Source organism: Lithobates pipiens, unplaced genomic scaffold (genome assembly GCF_037356315.1).
Source record: "Lithobates pipiens isolate NorthernLeopardFrog02 unplaced genomic scaffold, aLitPip1_a1.2 Scaffold_1, whole genome shotgun sequence".
Lineage (NCBI taxonomy): Eukaryota > Metazoa > Chordata > Amphibia > Anura > Ranidae > Lithobates > Lithobates pipiens.
Genome location: NW_027507685.1, coordinates 14,238,265 through 14,257,183, shown reverse-complemented (window position 1 = coordinate 14,257,183; position 18,919 = coordinate 14,238,265). Strand labels below are relative to the sequence as shown.

The 18,919-nt window shown below is 42.5% G+C and overlaps 1 protein-coding gene across 1 annotated transcript in view; it reads left to right on the top strand.

Moving 5' to 3' along the window:
* The window catches only part of SMARCA1 (SNF2 related chromatin remodeling ATPase 1), a 264,681-nt gene that overhangs the window by 136,563 nt on the left and 109,199 nt on the right, over positions 1 to 18,919 (top strand). Inside the window, exons 14-17 of the mRNA XM_077478748.1 lie at positions 501 to 633; positions 10,596 to 10,744; positions 15,149 to 15,268; positions 17,892 to 18,002. Coding sequence (XP_077334874.1) covers positions 501 to 633; positions 10,596 to 10,744; positions 15,149 to 15,268; positions 17,892 to 18,002 — 513 coding nt within the window. The remainder of the gene's footprint in view (positions 1 to 500; positions 634 to 10,595; positions 10,745 to 15,148; positions 15,269 to 17,891; positions 18,003 to 18,919) is intronic.

Here is an 18,919-nt window from a genome sequence, read left to right as displayed (position 1 = left end):
AATCCAAGTATAGGTGTGAACAGAAAAAATATTCTCCTGCATTCATGCCGGAGGCCTTAGTAGAAGGTGGTAGTATTTTCAGATGATATAATAAAATGTGTAAACAGACCATGTGTGTCCCACTGCCTAAACTGACTGGGGGAAATCCAAATACGCTAAGTAGCAAAGGAGAAAAAAGGCGCGTGACCTAACGCATGAATCAAGATAATAGAGTTTATTCTAAACAAATAAATAAATACAAGGAAAATACTACGTGTTCATAAATAAGTTGCAATATTCTCATTTGATAAAATAGTAAAAGTTGATGCCCATGCAAGGGTAAAAGCTGAATAAATGGCTAACTCACACAACTTATTCCTACATAAATACATTCATGGTTTAAGAGCAGTTCTCATTTTTAGTGTTTTTTCTTTTTTTTTTTGCACTGTAATGCGGTATACATGTATGTAAAGCATATAGGCTTTTAATGCTTAACTAATTCAGTGTTATTTTAACAATAGGATCGAGCACATCGCATAGGTCAAACAAAAACTGTTCGTGTATTCCGTCTTATTACTGACAATACAGTGGAAGAACGGATTGTGGAAAGAGCTGAGATGAAATTGAGACTGGACTCCATAGTCATACAACAAGGTATTGCATGATTAAAGACGATTTCCTTGTATAAACATTTTATACAGTACATTCAGTAGTTACATTGTTTAAGCTTGGACTAATGTAACAATGTATATAACATACCTGACCAATACCCCTGGAAACCTGAAATCATTGAAGTAGACACCGCTATCCTAGTGATCTCCACTTTCTTCCAGGTCCCAAGCCGAGCAGCTTCTCTACTGCATTCTATACACAAAAGGTTGGCATGGAGGTTGGCATGGGCATGGGTGCCATTCAAAGAATTCTTTGCATTTTCTGAATTAATGCAAAACATTCTCTGATTGGACACAGTGGAGAGCATGACATCACCACCCCGCCTCTCCACCTCATCAAATCAGCTAATGGTTCGCATTCTTTCAGAAAATGCAAAGCATTCTCTAAATGGCACCATGCCAAGTAACCTCCTGACTTCAGAATGCTGCAGGGCAGCTGCTCAGGGTATGACCTGGAATCAAGTAAACATAACTGGGATAGCCATGCCTGCTTCAGGAATTTCCAGCTTCCAGGGGCATCAACCAGGTATAGTATATGCATAATTACATTGGTCCAAACTGGACCAATTTAAGCATGTAAAAAAAAACTAGATGTTTGCCATACCAATAGTCCCGGGTTTGATTCAGACCAGTGAAAAAAAAAAAATAGCCTTTCACCTCATTGGCTGATTTTTTATTTATGATTATGTCACTATCAATACCATAAACATAACACACAATAGCTTACTTGCTTTTTTTATTTGCCTTCACTGCCTCTTTAATCTCACAAAGAATTGGATAGACATAGGTCTATGCTGCAGCTTGGTTATGTAGGTGAAAGTCTGTTGACATCACAAATCAAACTACCAGAAGCTCTTTAAAGCAAAATTCTAAGCCCATGTACACACGGTCGGAGATTTTGCCAACCAAATCCGTCGGATTTTGCCCGTCGGATTTAGTCCGACGGATTGTGTCCGAAACTGTTGCATACACACGGTCGGGCCAAGTTGGCGAAAAATCCGATCTTTCAGAACGTGATGACGTAATTTCGTTACGATGGGACTACATTCAGGCTAGTAGCCAATAGCTTTGATGTAGGAATTTGATCTGAGCATGCGTGGCACTTGGTCCGATGAAAATGCTCTACACATGATCAGATTAGGTCCGTCCGGCCCAGTTGGTCGGGAAATATTTCCAACATGTTGGAAAATTGGGTCGGACGGAGATTCGGACGGAATCAGTCCGATGCATACCACACACAGTCGGATTATCTGACGACACGGTCCGATAAGACTCATTCCGACAGATTCTCCGACCGTGTGTACAAGGGCTTACACAGGTTGTGTTTTTACACATTTCAGTTATGCCGCGTACACACGGGCGGACTGTATGGCGTACTTAGCCCGTCTAAACACATTTCAGCGGACAGTCAGCTCGTGTGTGGGCTTCAGCGGACTTTTTCAGCGTGCAGTCCGGCGTACTAAGAATTTCGGATTTTTCGAAATTCTGTCCGTCGTACTTTGGTTTCAGCGGACAATCCGCTCGTCAGTAGGCTAGTTAGACGGACTAAGAATGGCGCATGCCCAGAAAGGATTTACACGGCGGAAGGGTGCTTTGCTGTGTATTGGACTTCCTATTTCTAGTCCCGTCGTACGTGCTGTACACGTCATCGCGCAAGCTTTCGTCGGACTGTTTGGGTATCCGTGTGTGGTCAAGTCCGTTCAGTGGAAAGTATGACAGACTGTCCGTCGGATTGTATGACGGACTAAGTAGGCCATACAATCCGCCCGTGTGTACGCGGCATTACTTTGCAATGCCGAGTAAGCAATGTCTGTTATACTGCATGGTCTTTTTTAAGGCAAACGCATGTCTGCTAGTCTGCCAAACATTTCCAGAGTATTAATATTTTTTGCTTTCAGCCATACTGCAGTATATGAAGAACTGGATGCTTAAAAGACAATGATTGCCAAAAGACAAACCTTTATTCTCGGATGCTGCTTTGTCATAATTAATTTTCTCAGTCCAGTCCAGCAAGTTAATATGAAATATGATAATGAAGCTTCAAAACTAGAAGTGTATTATTAGCACAACCAGGGATGTATATCATCTGTATTTCTTATAGTTGGCATTGGTGAACTTGAGGTGCCTAGCATGCACAAGTTACTAATATGAGACAATGCAGTTTTGCAACAGGGAATGCATTAGTTATGGTTTCAAAACAGTCTGATTAAAGTGGTATCAATCTCAAAATCAAAAATATAATATATCGCAGCTTGCCAATCCTTAAATTTGGTGGTTGCATTCGTTTTCTTAGGCTTTTTCCATTTCCATTTCATTTTTGATTGTCCACAACAAGTCATTACTATGCCTTAATTTTTTAACTTGTACAGCACACCTCTACTACACTGCACAGCACACCTCCACTACACCACACTGCACAACACACCTCCACTACACCACACTGCACAACACACCTCCACTACACTGCACAGCATACCTCCACTACACTGCACAGCACACCTCCACTACACCACACTGCACAACACACCTCCACTACACTGTACAGCACACTTCCACTATACCGCACAGCACACCTCCGCTACACTGCACAGCACACCTCCGCTACACTGCACAGCACACCTCCACTACACCACACTGCACAACACACCTCCACTACACTGCACAGCACACTTCCACTACACCGCACAGCACCCCTCCACTACAGTGTACAGCATACCTTCACTACACCGCACAGCACACTGTTGCTGTATTTTATGGGCACAGTGGCTGCATATGATGGGCACAGCGGCTGTATTTGCTGGGCACAGCGGCTGCATATGATGGGCACAGTGGTTGCATATGATGGCACAGTGGCTGCAATTGATTGCACAGTGGCTGTATTTGCTAGGCACAGTGGCTGCATATGATGGGCACAGTGGCTGCAGTTGATGGCACAGTGCTGCAATTGATGGGCACAGCGGCTGTATTTGCTAATCACAGTGACTGCATATGATGGGCACAGTGGCTGTATTTGATTGGCACAGTGGCTGCATATGATGGGCACAGTGGTTGCATGTGATGGCACAGTGGTTGTGTTTGATGGGCACAGCCGCTGTATTTGCTAGGCACAGTGGCTGCATATGATGGGCACAGTGGCTGCACATGATGGGCACAGTGGCTGCATATGATGGCACAGTGGCTGCATTTGATGGTCAAGGTGGCTGCATTTGATAGGCACAGTGAGGCTGCAATTGATGTTTTTTTTAAAAGTATTTTTCAGAAGTTTTTTTGCACCCCCCCAAAAATTTTGAGCACCAGCTGCCACTGCCAGTAACACACCTCCTGTATTTAAGTGCCCCTACTCTGGACGGAGGAGAACAGGGGCACCTTTGGACAGCAGCATTCTCAATCTGTGGCGGGGGGGGAGGGGAGCGGTGTTGGATGTACTAGCAGATTCGGATACAGTAGCAAATTGAAGCAAGTTTCCAGCTCACTCTGCAGTTACACAAGCAGTTACCTCAACAGTTTTTATTACTTGTGGGATAAAGGTTTTACATGAATAAATAAAAGCAGATCATTGTAAGCACACATGACAGTGTTAAATGGTTTGTCTCAACAACACTCTAAGCCCTTGTACACACGGTCGGAGATTCCGACAACCAAATCCGTTGGAGTGATTCCGACAGATTAATTCCGGAAGAGGTCCTGAAGTGATATACACACGGTCGGACAAAGTTGTCGGAAAATCCGATTGTACATAACGTGATGACGTCATTTCGCTACGACGGGACTATGTTCAGGCTAGTAGCCAATAGCTTTGGTCTAGGAATTTGATCTGAGCATGCGTGGCACTTTGTCCATCGGAGTAGGCTACACAGGATCGGAGTATGTCCGATCGGAGCATTTTGTCGGAAAATTTTACCGGCAAGTTGGAAAAGTTGGTCAGTCGGATATTCTGACGGAAACAGTCCGATGGAGACCACACACAGTCGGAATATCCGTCAAAACAGTCCGATAGGACACATTCTGTCATTCTGTGTGTACAAGGGCTTAAAGTGATTGTAAACGATCACCTTGTAAAACAACCCATTCAGTTTAAAATATTTTTGTATAGATCTAAAAAAAAAATTATATGTAGCACTGACCCCCGAAAGGAGCTGCTGGTTTTATTTGGGCTTACCGTTACATTCTTGATCTCGTATGCGTCTAGGGGTGTCCCGTGGTAGATGGCCCAAAGAACTGCAGAAACTGACACTGGATCCTCTTTTTGGGATTTTTATTCAAAAGATAACACAGTCTCTTAATTGAAGGGTAGAGGGTTAGGAAGGAAGTTGAGGTACTTTTTTTGGAACTGCAGAAATAGGAAGTTTCTCACAATAGAAATCCAGAGAATTACCGTTTCACAACTGGATTCTCACAGCTACCGGATAGACCTCCTCTCACTAGGCCTAGCTTCCGATAGAGTGTTTAAGTAGAACAAAGTCTCTGCCACAGACTTGAATGTAGAACACTTGAACAAAGTCCCACAGACTTGGACGCAACTGAGGAACGTAGGTAAATTTAGAGAGCTATTATTATTTATTTTACCTTTTATTTTTTATTTTTACACAGTTTTTTTTTTTTTTATTGTGTCAATTTTATTCCTATTACAAGGAATGTAAACACCCCTTGTAATAGAAAAAAAGCATGACAGGACCTCTTAAATATGAGATCTGGGCTCAAAAAGGCCTCAGATCTCATATTTACACTTTAAATGCAATTTAAAAAAAGGCCCTTTAAGAGCTATGAGCGGAAGTGACGTTTTGACGTTGCTTATGCCCTGCATTGTTATGGAGAGGGGTCCTCTTCCCCTCACTTGTCTCCATACCCAGCAAGGGTGAAGATCCGATTGCCGCTGCCGATGGCTCCGGTAAGCGAATCCGCCGCAGAGACCACTCTTATAGGAAACCAGACAGCCGGCCGAAGAAGAGGATACTGGGGTTACCTAGCTGCTGCCATAACAACAATATCCTCTTTCAAAGTAAGTATATCGGTGTGCGGTGGTTCAGAAGTGGTTAAAGAGGGATTCCACCAAAAAAAAATATTAAAAGCCAGCAGCTATAAATACCGTATATACTCGAGTATAGGCCGACCCGAATATAAGCCGAGGCCCCCAATTTACCCCCAAAAAACTGGAAAAAATTATTGACTCGTGTATAAGCCGAGGGTGAGACATGCCTGTCCATCCCTGTGTGTCCGTCCATCCCTGTGGGTCCATCCATCCCTGTGTGTGTGTCCATGCATCCGTGTGTGTGTGTGTGTGTGTCCATGCATCCGTGTGTGTGTGTGTGTGTGTGTGTGTGTGTCCATGCATCCGTGTGTGTGTGTGTGTGTGTGTGTGTGTGTGTGTCCGTGCAGCCTACCTGTGTCCAGCCTGCCTGTGTCCGTCCAGCCTGTGTCCGTCCAGCCTGCGTCCCGTCCAGCCTGCGTCCCGTCCAGCCTGCGTCCCGTCCCGGCCCGGCCCGTCCCGTCCCGAGCCGAGCCTCCGTCCTTCAGCTCTTCGTCGGCGGCCATTCTAGGATTCAAAAGCCGCGCCTCCGTCGGTGATAGGCGGAACACTCAATTTCCCACTGACTGCTGTTCCGCCTATCGGATGTCCGTGATAGGCGGAACACTCAATTTCCCAGCAGCCTGTGTTCCGCCTATCACGGGCATCGTCTCATCCTCGTCCGTAGTACGAGGATGAGACGATGCCCGTGATAGGCGGAACACAGGCTGCTGGGAAATTCAGTGTTCCGCCTATCACAGGCGAAGGCGGAGGCGGAGGCGCGGCGTTTGAATGTTAGAATGGCCGCTGTCTGTCTGCTCGATACGCTGATCGAGCAGGCAGACAGCGATGACTCGAGTATAAGCCGAGGGGGGCACTTTCAGCCTCAAAAAAGAGGCTGAAAAACTCGGCTTATACTCGAGTATATACGGTACTACAGCTGCTGACTTTTAATAAATGGACACTCACCTGTCCCGGGTTCCAGCGATGCCGGCAGCCGAGGCTGATCGATCGCTCGACTCTCGGCTGCTGCCGCCACCATTCTAGGTGAGGGAATCAGGAAGTGAAGCGAATCGGCTTCACTTCCCGGTTCCCTACTGCGCATGCGCGAGCCGCGCCGCGCAATAGGAAATCTCCGCGCTGTCACTGGGACCCGTGTGTGTCCCAGCAGACAGCGCGGCAGGGCAGGAAATGGCGTAGACTCCCACGGGAGTCTATGCCCGGAAGTGGGTGTAAATACCTGTCTTTGACAGGTATCTCCACCCCCCCTCCCCCCTGAAAGGTGTCAATTTTGACACCGGAGGGGGGGAGGGATCTGATCAGCGGAGGTTCCACTTTAGGGTGGAATCCCGCTTTAAGCATGAATACTAGAGAGAATCTTTCTTAAAAATAAACATGAATGACATGGGAAAAAGACTGTCAAGTTGCTGTCATTAACACAGCCAAAAAATCATCTGATTGATCAACACAAAAAGTAGAGTTAAGTTCCAGGATAATCAAATATTGTGTGAATACATTACAAGGGGCATGTGTATTTCGCTATATCTCTGAAGTAATCCATTCTGAAACGTTGCGTTTGTGCAGGAGCTGTAATAAAGGCCAGTTACTACTGCTCTCTCTCCTTGTGCAGTTTGACTGGTCTTGTATCCGCCCCCTCCTCTAGTTTTCTGCTGACAGCCTGTAGTGGGTGAGCCTGCTGGGTTTCTCCCAAAGCTCTGCTCCCTGTACAGGCTGTGTAGCGCAGTAATGATTTCACGGCTAGTTTTACAAGGTAATTACTGGCATTTCAAAATAAATTTATATCTCTTGTGGCTATTAGGAATACATTTAAATAACGGAACAAGAGTCTAATTCGGCATTACTGTGCAATAGTGTTGTGCCACATCCTATATCGTCAGAAAAGAGGGAGAAAACCCCCTATTGTTTGGACTTTAAAGGCACGTACAATAGTCAAATAAGATGACATTTTTTTTATTATAATAAAGTATAAAAATATAACAACCAAAAAAGAGGGTAGGTATCACAAAGCAATTAAAATACATGCAGCAATGTCCGTAGTGTGATATAGATAATAGATGGACAGATCACCCATATAGAGTAAGGTGAGTCAAGGTACTCAAAACCCTACGCGTTTTGGAGATATTCTGGTCTCCTTCATCAGGGGTAAATATAGAGAAAGAGACGTATTTCTAATAGAAAGCACAAATAACAAAATGTTAACAAGTAAAGACGGCCAATAGGAAATGAGGGTACATAGAAGCATTTGTGTACTTACATATCAGGTTACAGAAATAAACGCATGTAGCATGTTGATGATTAAAAACAACACAGGTCAAGCGAATCTCATATGTGGTGTTTCAGTATCCACGGCTCACCTATCCAGGTGAGTAAGCGGTGATGTAAAGAAGCTCCAAAATAATAATAAGGGGGACCAAAAGATCCCCAATCCCCTATCCGATGGAATGAGAATGGCGACGGTGTGTATCGAGGGGGCCACTGAGGCGTAAGTGGCAGGGGACCCTGGGGGAGGAGAAAAATAGAAATATGTAATTGCAGGAAAGAAAAAAAAAAGAGAGGAGGAACGGGGCCCTTGTGGCCAAGGGATGGCTTGCAAAGCACCCTGTCAATAGGTATAGACAGCCGGCAAGGAGTAGTAAAAATCAGGAGTATTAGAGACAGTTATCTGGAAGAATGGAGAGTCAAAGACAGCGGGAGCGTTCGCTCAGCGTCCCACAGCAATCAGCTGTGGAGTGCCAACGAGCGTGCGGCCAAGGTTTAAGAGGACACAACCCTTCAATCAGCTAGTGCAAAACTAATTGCAGCAGCTGATGGAGGGGGAGGAAACACAGGGTCAGCCGCCGTAACGCCCCCCGAGCGGTGAGAGCAGGGTCTCGTCCCAGCGCGCATGCTCAAGACACCAGCCCTGCCCCCTCCACCCACAGACACGTCAAGCTTCACGAGCGGACAGCGCATGTCCGCTGGGGTTGCAAGATGGAGGGCGGCCGGCGCAGAATACGCCGGTCGCATCTTAACATAAGCCGCCATAGGAGAACAAGCCCCGGCGGCTTAGTGTGCTGGGTGGTCCCACATCTAAACCCTAGGCCAAGGGGGAAAAAATAAAAAAACGAAAATAGGAGCTAGAAAATCATAAAGGATGGAAATAAAAAAAGGGGACATATTGCAATGCAAAAAAGAAAAAGGGGAACGGAGGAGAGGGAAGCCAACAGTGAATACATACAAACCACATAATGTGGTTTGATGATAAAACACTTATGTATGTTTAAATCTTAATCCAAATAGCCCGGGAGGCTGGAAAACCACATAGTACCACATAGTACAAATCTTGCGTATACAAATATAAATACAGCTAGCAAATGTGATGAAATTCTTACGAGTATAAATCATTCATACATTGATATAGCAAAATAATGCACAACATGCAGATATGATATACATGATGGAAAATATGAACAAAAAATAATATTTTTTTTTAATAAAATTATTCTTATACTGATTCGTTTATTTTTTCCTATGTCCTGTTGAAAAACCTTCGAGAAATGGTTTAAACCAGATACATTCATTGAGGCCTGGTTGCTGTGTAGCTTTTAATTTGAAAATCCAACAGGATTCCACTTGGAGGAGGGTCTTATTCCAGTCCCCCCCCTTGTGTTGGGATGTACCCGATCTAGGATTAGAAATTGGATCTTGGGGAATTTGCCATTATGGACTGCGGTCGTATGTCGCCCGAGGGGTAGATCTGGATCACATGATTGCATGCTTGTGTTGTGTCTGTAAGCTCTTCTCCAGAACTCTACTTTTGTTTTTCCAACGTAAAAACATTGGCATTCACAAAGCAGCAAATACACTATATTTGCAGTGGCGGTTCTTGTCCTCTCCCCGAAATTCGCTATTCACTAATCTATCACCAATGAAAGTAGCCCGTCTAAAGGTGAAGTGAGGTGTAAAATTGTGAAAAATTTGCCCAGGGAAGGGTCACAAACCAACAGATGCCAGTATTTATCAATGATCTTTTTTATATCATTATGTTGGTTATTGTACCTCGTGATAATTCTAGTAATGTTGGTGTCATTGGATGATTTAGTAGAGTGGAGTAGGGACTCCCTGGTAAGAATACATTTAAATAAAGGTTTTTTTGTGCCTGGGAATTTAGATTTGAAATCCTTTTGTATTGTAATTTTTTATAGGTCATTTACATTCAACAAATTTATCATGAGTAGAGTTAATATGGAATGTTTTTTTCACGAAAGAGAACTAATGCCACGTACACACGATCAGAATTTTGGTCAGAAAAAGCTCTGATGGTTTTCCCGATGGAATTCCGATGGGATTTGGCTCAAGCGGTCTTGCATACACACGGTCACACCAAATTCTGACCGTCAAGAACGCGGCGACGTCCAACACGTACAACGGGACTAGAAAAAGGTAGTTCAATAGCCAGTAGCCAATAGCTTCCGTCTCATAGTTGAATCTCATCATGCGTGAGTTTTTGCGCGTTGGAATTGCATACACACAAACGCATTTTCGGATAGGAACTTTTTCCAACCGAAAAATTGAGAACATACTCTCAATCTTTTGCTGGCTGACATTCGGCCAGCAAGAGTCCGATGGAGCATACACACGATACACAGTAGTCACCAAACTTTTTACAAAAGAGGTAGTTTGATGTCTTTTTAAGGGGGGGAGTAAAATGGTACATTTTTATTGGCACACTAGGCGATGTCAGGAAGGGGACTATACAGGCATCATTGGAATGCCACACACTATAGTTGACACACTATCCTATTTGCCTTGTGGCTAAGCAAAATGTGAAAGTTTGTGCACAGTTTAAGAAGAGTTCAGGCTGTATGGGGAGGTGGGCAAAAGGCTGTTCCCCCTTTTATAGACAATGGGCACATACTGTATGTATTTTCTGTTGATAGGAAGGCTGATAGATCAACAGTCAAACAAGCTTGCCAAGGATGAGATGCTGCAGATAATTCGCCATGGTGCCACCCATGTATTTGCATCAAAGGACAGTGAGCTGACTGAGGAAGACATTACCACCATATTGGAGAGAGGGGAAAAAAAGGTAACTGCTGTTTTTTTGTCAGTTCATCACCTCGTTGATCAATAAATACGTTCCATTTTATTAAAGCAAAAGATAATACTGTCTTGGAAAAAGTATTTACTTGGTGGGCAGTTTTCTCTGTTGCCTCTCAGTGTATAAATAATAAATCTTTGTTGATTAAATTTGAAAAATAGAATGATTAAAGTAAATAATTATAATTGAATGCATTTAAAAGCACTCTACTGCATCCTTCCTTTACTGGTTTAGTTGAGGCTGATACCCTCCACTGTGGCCCGTTTGTGAGTCTGGTATCAGGGTATGGTATGCTGTTAGGGCTAGCAAGCGTCGTTCTGGCTTCCTGAAGATGCATGATTGGATGCAAAATACGTAGAGGCTTCTGTGTAATGCCAACATCACTTCCTGCCTCAAACGACACCAAATCAAGGCTTTGATTGTACGACCGATCCCGGGAAAAGGAACAACGCTTGCTAGCCCTAAGAGCATTGCTGGAAAGACTTAGTGCTGGTCTATAGGCACCAAACTTGTGAGTGAAAATTCCCTATACTTATTTTAACGATTGAATAAAATATAATATGGTGCGCAATGATGGCTGTTTACTTTTTATAAGATCCTGAGATTAATGTGGAGATGCAAGGAGTGATTACTGGCATTCAATCTGGAAATCTTCAGGCATGTTTATATGAGTGGAGTGGTTAACCCAACATAAACCAAAGGTTTTTACTTTGTTTCTGGTGAGTGTCCATTTTAGAAGGTGGTGGTGTCTCACGAATTGGTGAACATTTTCCAATCACGGATGTGGATTTGTGCACGCGGGATTCGGATAACATCTTTTGAAGTGGATTATTGGGACTGTTCTTTGTTTAACATATGATTTTATTCTTGATTAGGAAGGATCATTTTCTTTATAATATTGCAGTTCACTAAATATACACTTTATTTGAATTCATGATGATGAATCACTGATGAAGTTTGTTTTTGATATGTGGTAAGCTAAATATATTATTTAGGGTCAGCGCAGTTTTCATTAAAATTGTTTACCCCACAATATTGTTGGTGGATCTATAACTGTAGCAGATCTGCTATTTAAATCAAAAGGTAAAGTCACACATTATTATAAATTTATATATTTTTGCGCCGTGACACATTTTTTCACATCTACAGCATTACTGAGAGTGACAATGTCCGCCCTGGTACTAGCTGCAACTGTAGATGACTGCTTTCAATGGAGGCTTTAAAGTAGAACTATGGGCAAAACTTTTTTTTTTCATTTTGGATAGAGTAGTTAAGGGTTATAACCCCTGTCAGGTTATTTTTTCCATCTGTTTCCCATTGGGGAGCTTCACCTTCACTTCCTGTCCCATACTAAAATAGGAAGTGAGGGAAAATCCCTGCAAACTACGGGAATTCCTTAGGGATCCCCAGGTCACCAAAATTTGTGTCCCAATTGGAATTTCCCCTCTATTACTTTTCTGGAGATAACCCAAAATTTGGGATTTTCTTTTACTTTTACTTTCAATAATAATGATAAACAGCACAAACATTTAAAAAAAAAAAAACATTGAGGTGAATCTCCTCAATGGGGGCACAGACAGCAATACAAACTGACAGCTGTTCTAATGTCTTTACACTCTATCCAAAATTGCCTTTTAGTTGTACTTTATGTCTTGACTGCTTCTGGTAAGATGGGACACAGAGTCCCTTATAGGTTTAGCGTTTAGGGCTCAGTTTCTTTTTTCAACATACAAATTAATGTGATTTCAAAGGAAATTAGAAGCAACTTGTGTATAATTTAGATGCAATTCAAAAGTACACCAAATGTTGCCATTTTACAGAAACCTTTATGTTACAGTTACATTTTTTGGGGATAAGCAACTTAAATCCCAACTACAGCCAAAGCTTTTTCCAGAAATGGAGGTAACTTTTGTTAGATACACTGCCAGCAATAAAAACCTGACCAGGTTTGTAACACTTTTCCAACCCACTGGAACATAATTCATTGCTGTCTCTGTTTAGGGATATTTTTTTTCACTTTCTGTTCTGTCTGATCTCTGCTAAACAGTCAGGAAATCTCCCAAACTAGGGCACAGAAAAAGGAGAGGGCTCTCAAAGTTTGGTGCATTAAGACTGGCAGTGCACAGAAAACACACTTGCAGCATTTTTGTAACACAACACACCACAACATATGTAATGTGTTTTGCTGTGTGCTGTCTTGCAGGTGCATTGACAGCTATTATACTATTTTACTTGGCCTTCTGATGAAAGAGGACACGCTGATGGGGGCTCTGATGAAAAGGGGGCAGCTCTGATGTAAGGGAGATTTTGATGGGGACTCTCATATAAGGAACCTCTGATTTAGGGGGACTTTGATGGGGAGGGACTCTGAAGCATAGGGGCTGTGTTAGGGATTCTGTTGTAAGGGGAGACACAGATGCAAGGGGGATGCTGATGGGGACTCTGATGTAAGCGGGCTCCAATGGAGACTCCTATGGGCTCACGTTTGGGAAGGTCTTTCCTTTATTTTAGTGATTTATTTTATATTTTTATAAACTATATCACACTGATTACAAAAGTATTTATCCCACGTGATGGAAAAATAACAGGAGCAATAGCTTCAAGTGACAATCCCTTCACCTCCAAGGTAATTGCTTCTCTCACCTCAAGTAATGAACTCCTGACCTAACAGGTAGTCAAAATCTCATGTCCCATCGAATGGGTAATTAGTACCAGGAACTGGAGCTTCAGAAATCCAGAATGATATACCCAATGCAAAAACAAAGACAAATCTAAATGCTCTCTCAGTTTAGGTAAAATCAGTGGTTTATTACGGATAAAAAGCTACTCACATTAAGCCAGCTGATACGAGCATAGAACACAGCACAAATAGATCAGGAAGGCAGCAGGAGTTGTCAAGCGTAGCTCCTCTCCCCGAATGCTAGATATCCGACATGCTGGTTTTACCAGAGTCAATAATTGGATTGACTTGGGTACAATCAGCCTACCCATAGATGGATCAAATCTTGGCCAGTCAATACTGAACTGGCCAAAGTTCAAACCATCTATGGCCAGCATTTTCTTGCCATCTGTGTCCCATTGGGGAGATTTCCCTTCACTTCATGTCCCATAACCAAAACAGGAAGTGAGAGAAAATACCCCCAAAGTGAGGGAACCCCTGGTTGCAATGCAGGTCACATGAACCAGTGTATATAATGGTAGATTTCCTCTCTGTTCCTAATTTGGAAACAGCCCAAAATATGGAACTTTCTATCACTTTCAATGATAATGGTAAGCCGGATAAATAGAGAGGATGAATCTCCCTAATGGGGGCACAGACGGCAATAAAAATCTGGCAGGTGTTTTAGACTCTCTTCACTCTATCCAAAATTTCAAAAAGGTTTGACTTCAGTTGTACTTTAATGCCGTGTACACACGGCCGGACTTTTTGACGGACTAGGTCCGACAGCCTTCCTGACGGACTTTCAGCAGAGGTCCGACGGACTTTCTGAACGAAACGGACTTGGCCACACATGACTGGACTAAGTCCATTCGAAAGTCCTTTCGTTTTGAATGTGATGACGTAAACGGGACTAAACAAGGAAGTTCAATAGCCAGTAGCCAATAGCTGCCCTTGTGTCGTATTTGGTTCGTCGGACTAGCACACAGACAAACGGTTTTCCAGATTTTTAGTCTGTTGGATAGATTTGAAACATTTTATATTTCTAGGTCCGTCTGACTTTTGGGGAAAAAAGTCAGCTGGAGCCCACACACGGTCGAATTGTTTGACGGATTCCAGTCCGCCGGAAAGTCCAATCGTGTGTGGCATAAGGCTTACACCCATGTCTTTCCCAAGAGATCAGCCTGTTTAGCATATTCATCGCAAAGGAGAGTTGGTAGACCATACCAATATACCAATATACCAATATACTCAAAAAGCTCTGTTAAAATAGTTCTAAATCAGTTTATTTAAAGTATATGAGCTCATCAACTCTTGACTGTATTTATGCTTGTGAAAAACATTTTGTGGGTATTCAGAAAAGATAGGAATTTCAAATCTTATATTCAAACGAGTAACATCAGAGGTTCCAAAGAGTCCTAATTAAAGTTGAACTGTAATGAATGAACATTTTTGTTTTCATTGACTGAGAAAAGCTTGAAACCTCGTCAGGCTTTTATTTCTGTCTTTGTTGCCTTAAAAGAGAAATATGGCCAAAGCTTATTCATTAAGCTCCCTGTCCGAATATATATATCCATTACAAACTTTTTCCATTTTGGTTGTGTGAGCCACTGCTGTATGTACCTACATAGGGTGAAATTTCTTTAAAATGGACTTTATACCTGTATGATCTCTAAGCCTACCTCTCTTTCCAGTGTATATATCTGAAAAAACATATTTTATTTTATTTTCAGACTGCTGAAATGGCAGAGCGCTTGCAAAAGATGGGAGAAAGCAGTCTCAGGAATTTCTCTATGGATACAGAAACAAGTTTATATAACTTTGAAGGAGAAGATTATCGAGAAAAGCAAAAGGTAAAATTATATTTGCAAAAGTTATATACTAAAAATTTTACATTATCAGGTAAAGTGTGAAGGAATTTTTTTTGGGCCATAGTACATTGAGTATATTTGGCACAAGGGCTTAAATAGGAAGTAAACCCTGATGGGTTCACTTCCTCTTTGTTTCCCTGCAAAGGCAAAGCATAATGGGCTACTCTGCATGCATCGTATAGTAGCCCATTATGTGTCACTTACCTGACACAGGAGTCTGCAATGTCCCCGATTTCCTCGCTGGCTGGAAGCACCCATCTTCCTTCCGGGGTCACGGACTCCAGCTCTGTGACTGTCCGGAGTCGCATTACGTCACTCCCGTGCGTGTGCGCGTGAGCCGTAGTACATTGTACAAAATTAACAGAAATGGTGCTGCCAAAGTGATATATAAAATACAGTGACTTTATTTAAATTGACCTCTAAGCTTCTGCAAATACAAATTGTGTTCCCTTTAGTGCCTGAAAAATTGCGCCAGTGTGAAAGGGGTAAAGGCTAACTCCAGCTTTAGCAACATGTTACATGTTTCACCCGTATGTAGACTGTAGCATGTTGCTAAGCAACCCCCCCACCCCCAGAGCTTCACCCACCCCCTGTGATAGGTTTTTCCCTGCAGCAGATGTGACTTTTGAAATTGGCACAGCTATGTAGAGCTCCGCCCGCACAGCTGCATCATTTATTCACAGAGATCTGTGAATGAATAACCTGGAATGAATAACATGGAATATGTGAACGGTGATCGGTGTACACGTAGTTCACTGACACATTCTCCAGCTCTGCAACTCCATGCAGAGATATAGACAGAGTGCTAGAGGAAGAGTTTGTAGTAACCTAACATTGTACCTGACATTGCAATGCTTTCCATGCTCCTATGAACAAAAATAATACATGCTATTTTTTTTCCTGCAAAAATATACGCATTTATCATTATTATTTTTTAAGTGAACTTAGGCTTTAAAGCAGTGGTCTCAAACTGGCGGCCCTCCAGCTGTTGCGAAACTATAAGTCCCATCATGCCTCTGCCTGTGGGATTCATGCTTCTAACTGTCATCCTTGCAATGCCTCATGGGGCTTCACAACACCTGGAGGGCCGCCAGTTTGAGACCCCTGCTTTAAAGCTTGCTGTCTACTGAACCTTTAATGTGTAGCAAGAGAGGAGGTGTAAAGCGGAGTTCTGCCAAAAAAAATAAATTAAAAGTCAGCAGCTACAAATACTGAGCTGCTGACTTTTAATATATGGACACTTATAAGCCCAGGGCACCTGGGATGTCCTCATCCGAAGCCAATCTGTCCCCCGGCTCCTGGGTGGAGGTGCTGGCCTCTTCGGTAAGGGAATCAGGAAGTGAAGCCTTGCGTTGCGGCTTCACAGCCTGGTACCCTATTGCACATGCGCAAGTCATGCTGCATGATCTCACTGATCCATGCTGTCTTCTGGGACCTGTGTGTCTCCCAGAAGACAGCGGGGGGGGGGAGGAGGGGCCGGACATGGCGCAGATAGCCACGGATACTGCGGCGATCTATGGTCGGAAGTGGGAGCAAATACCTGAATTATACAGGTATCTGCCCCCCCCCCCGAACAGTGCCAAATGTGACACTGGAGGAATCGGAAAACCGGGAGTTCCATTTTTGGTTGGAACTCCGCTTTAAGTCTGTAAAAAGGCTATGTCTCTGCAGCTGACAATATTTTTTACTGACTCACTAAAAGTGATGAATTTTGCTGTTGCAGTCATGCAATAGTCTTTATATGTTTGGTGCACAAGTAGTTGTAACAACATGTTTCATACAGTTGGCTGGAAAATTGGATGAAACATTTTAGCCACTGTTCTTTTTGTCTCTGCTGATAAAATAGAAATGGATATCTTATTCTTTACTGTTTTGTAAGTATTTATTGGGTGTTGCATGTAAATCTGTATCCTGTGTGCAACTGAACTTGTTTCATCTTAGTTTAAAAGATGATTAAGGTTAGATTGAAAAATGTACAATTAAAGTTGAACACACTTTCAAATGTGGACCTTCTTCTTTAAATGCAGAATGTTTCATGCATTAATACATTGACAAGTAGTCATGCCACAGAGCCATACTTGCATTATAACATTCTTATATTACCTCAGTATACATTGACTTTCCTTGAGTTCTGGGCGCAGCACATTCCTGTGCAGTTCACATGCGATTCAATGTGGTGCGATTTGAGCCCATTCACTTTGAATGGGCTCAAATTGCACTGCATCGCACCAAAAGTAGGGCCTGCCCTACTTTTGGAAAAGCACTGCAACCAGATCACTTGGAACTTTTGTACCATGTGATCTGGTGCAGGCAAATGCACTGGGTTTGCGACCTACATTTTGAGTGTTTTTAAACTAATCATTGACACCCGCTGCAGTTAGCAATTGCAATTGGTTTTGAACATGGAGCGGGAAATGAGTATGGATTGCGGGTTTCATTATTGTGGTCTAGTGTAAACCTAGCCTTAGTTATAGTAACTGACTCATCAAGTAAATTACATTTCTTGGTATACGGGCTTAATTGACCCCGTAATAATAATGTTTTACAGTTTTCAGTAAAGTATACGTTTTTTTAAAGTGCTGCTTTTTTTTGCATGTATATTTAGCTGAGTATGTTGGAGTGGATAGAGCCCCCAAAACGAGAACGTAAAGCCAATTATGCTGTGGATGCATACTTTAGAGATGCCTTGCGTGTCAGTGAACCAAGAGCTCCAAAGGTAAAACCAGCATTAATAATATGATGCGTGAAACTGTGGTCTATATGAACAGTCTGATTTGTACTGTACAGTTGAGATTTTTGTGTTTTTCACTTCAAAAATAAGGAGGCTTTTATATGAATTGATATAAGTATAAGGCATAAATAACATCAAGATTACATATTACTTATGTTTTATTAGGTATTACTACTCTATTTTATATATACCACAGAGGAGAGCAGAATGTTAACCCCCCTGACGGTATTCCCGAGTCTGACTCGGGGTGGATTTTTTATACCAAAAGCGGTATCCCCGAGTCAGACTCGGGACAGCGTCGCTGGATCCAGGAGGAGGTTTCCTTACCTTCTCCTTCGAATCCAGCGTTGTCTCCCCGCTGTATGAGCGAGCCGTGTCTCGCTCGATCTATCACATCGGCGATCTCCGTGCCCTGCGAGCGTTGCGACGCACGGGCACGGAGATCGGCGCCAAATTCAAAAAGTGAAATAAACAGTATACATACAGTATAATGTAATCTTACAGATTACATTGCTGTATGTAAATATTTCACATCCCCTTTGTCCCTAGTGGTCTGCCCAGTGTCCTGCATGCAGTTTTATATAATAAAAACTGTTCTTTATGCCTGGAAACTGGAGATTGTCCATAGCAACCAAAACTGTCACTGTACATCAAAAATGATTTTAGACCAGCTAGAAAACAGCGATAATAAATTAGAATGACTCGCAGAATTGAGCGATAGCGATTTGTGGGGAGATCCGTCATCAAATAGTGAAAAGTAATGACAGTGACAATTCTGCAACTCAGCAAATTTCAGTGTTTTTGATTAGATTACATTATTGAATAATTTTTATTATTGTTATATTATTATTTGGTACAATTATTTATAATTATTTATTATATTATAATTTATGATTTAATTT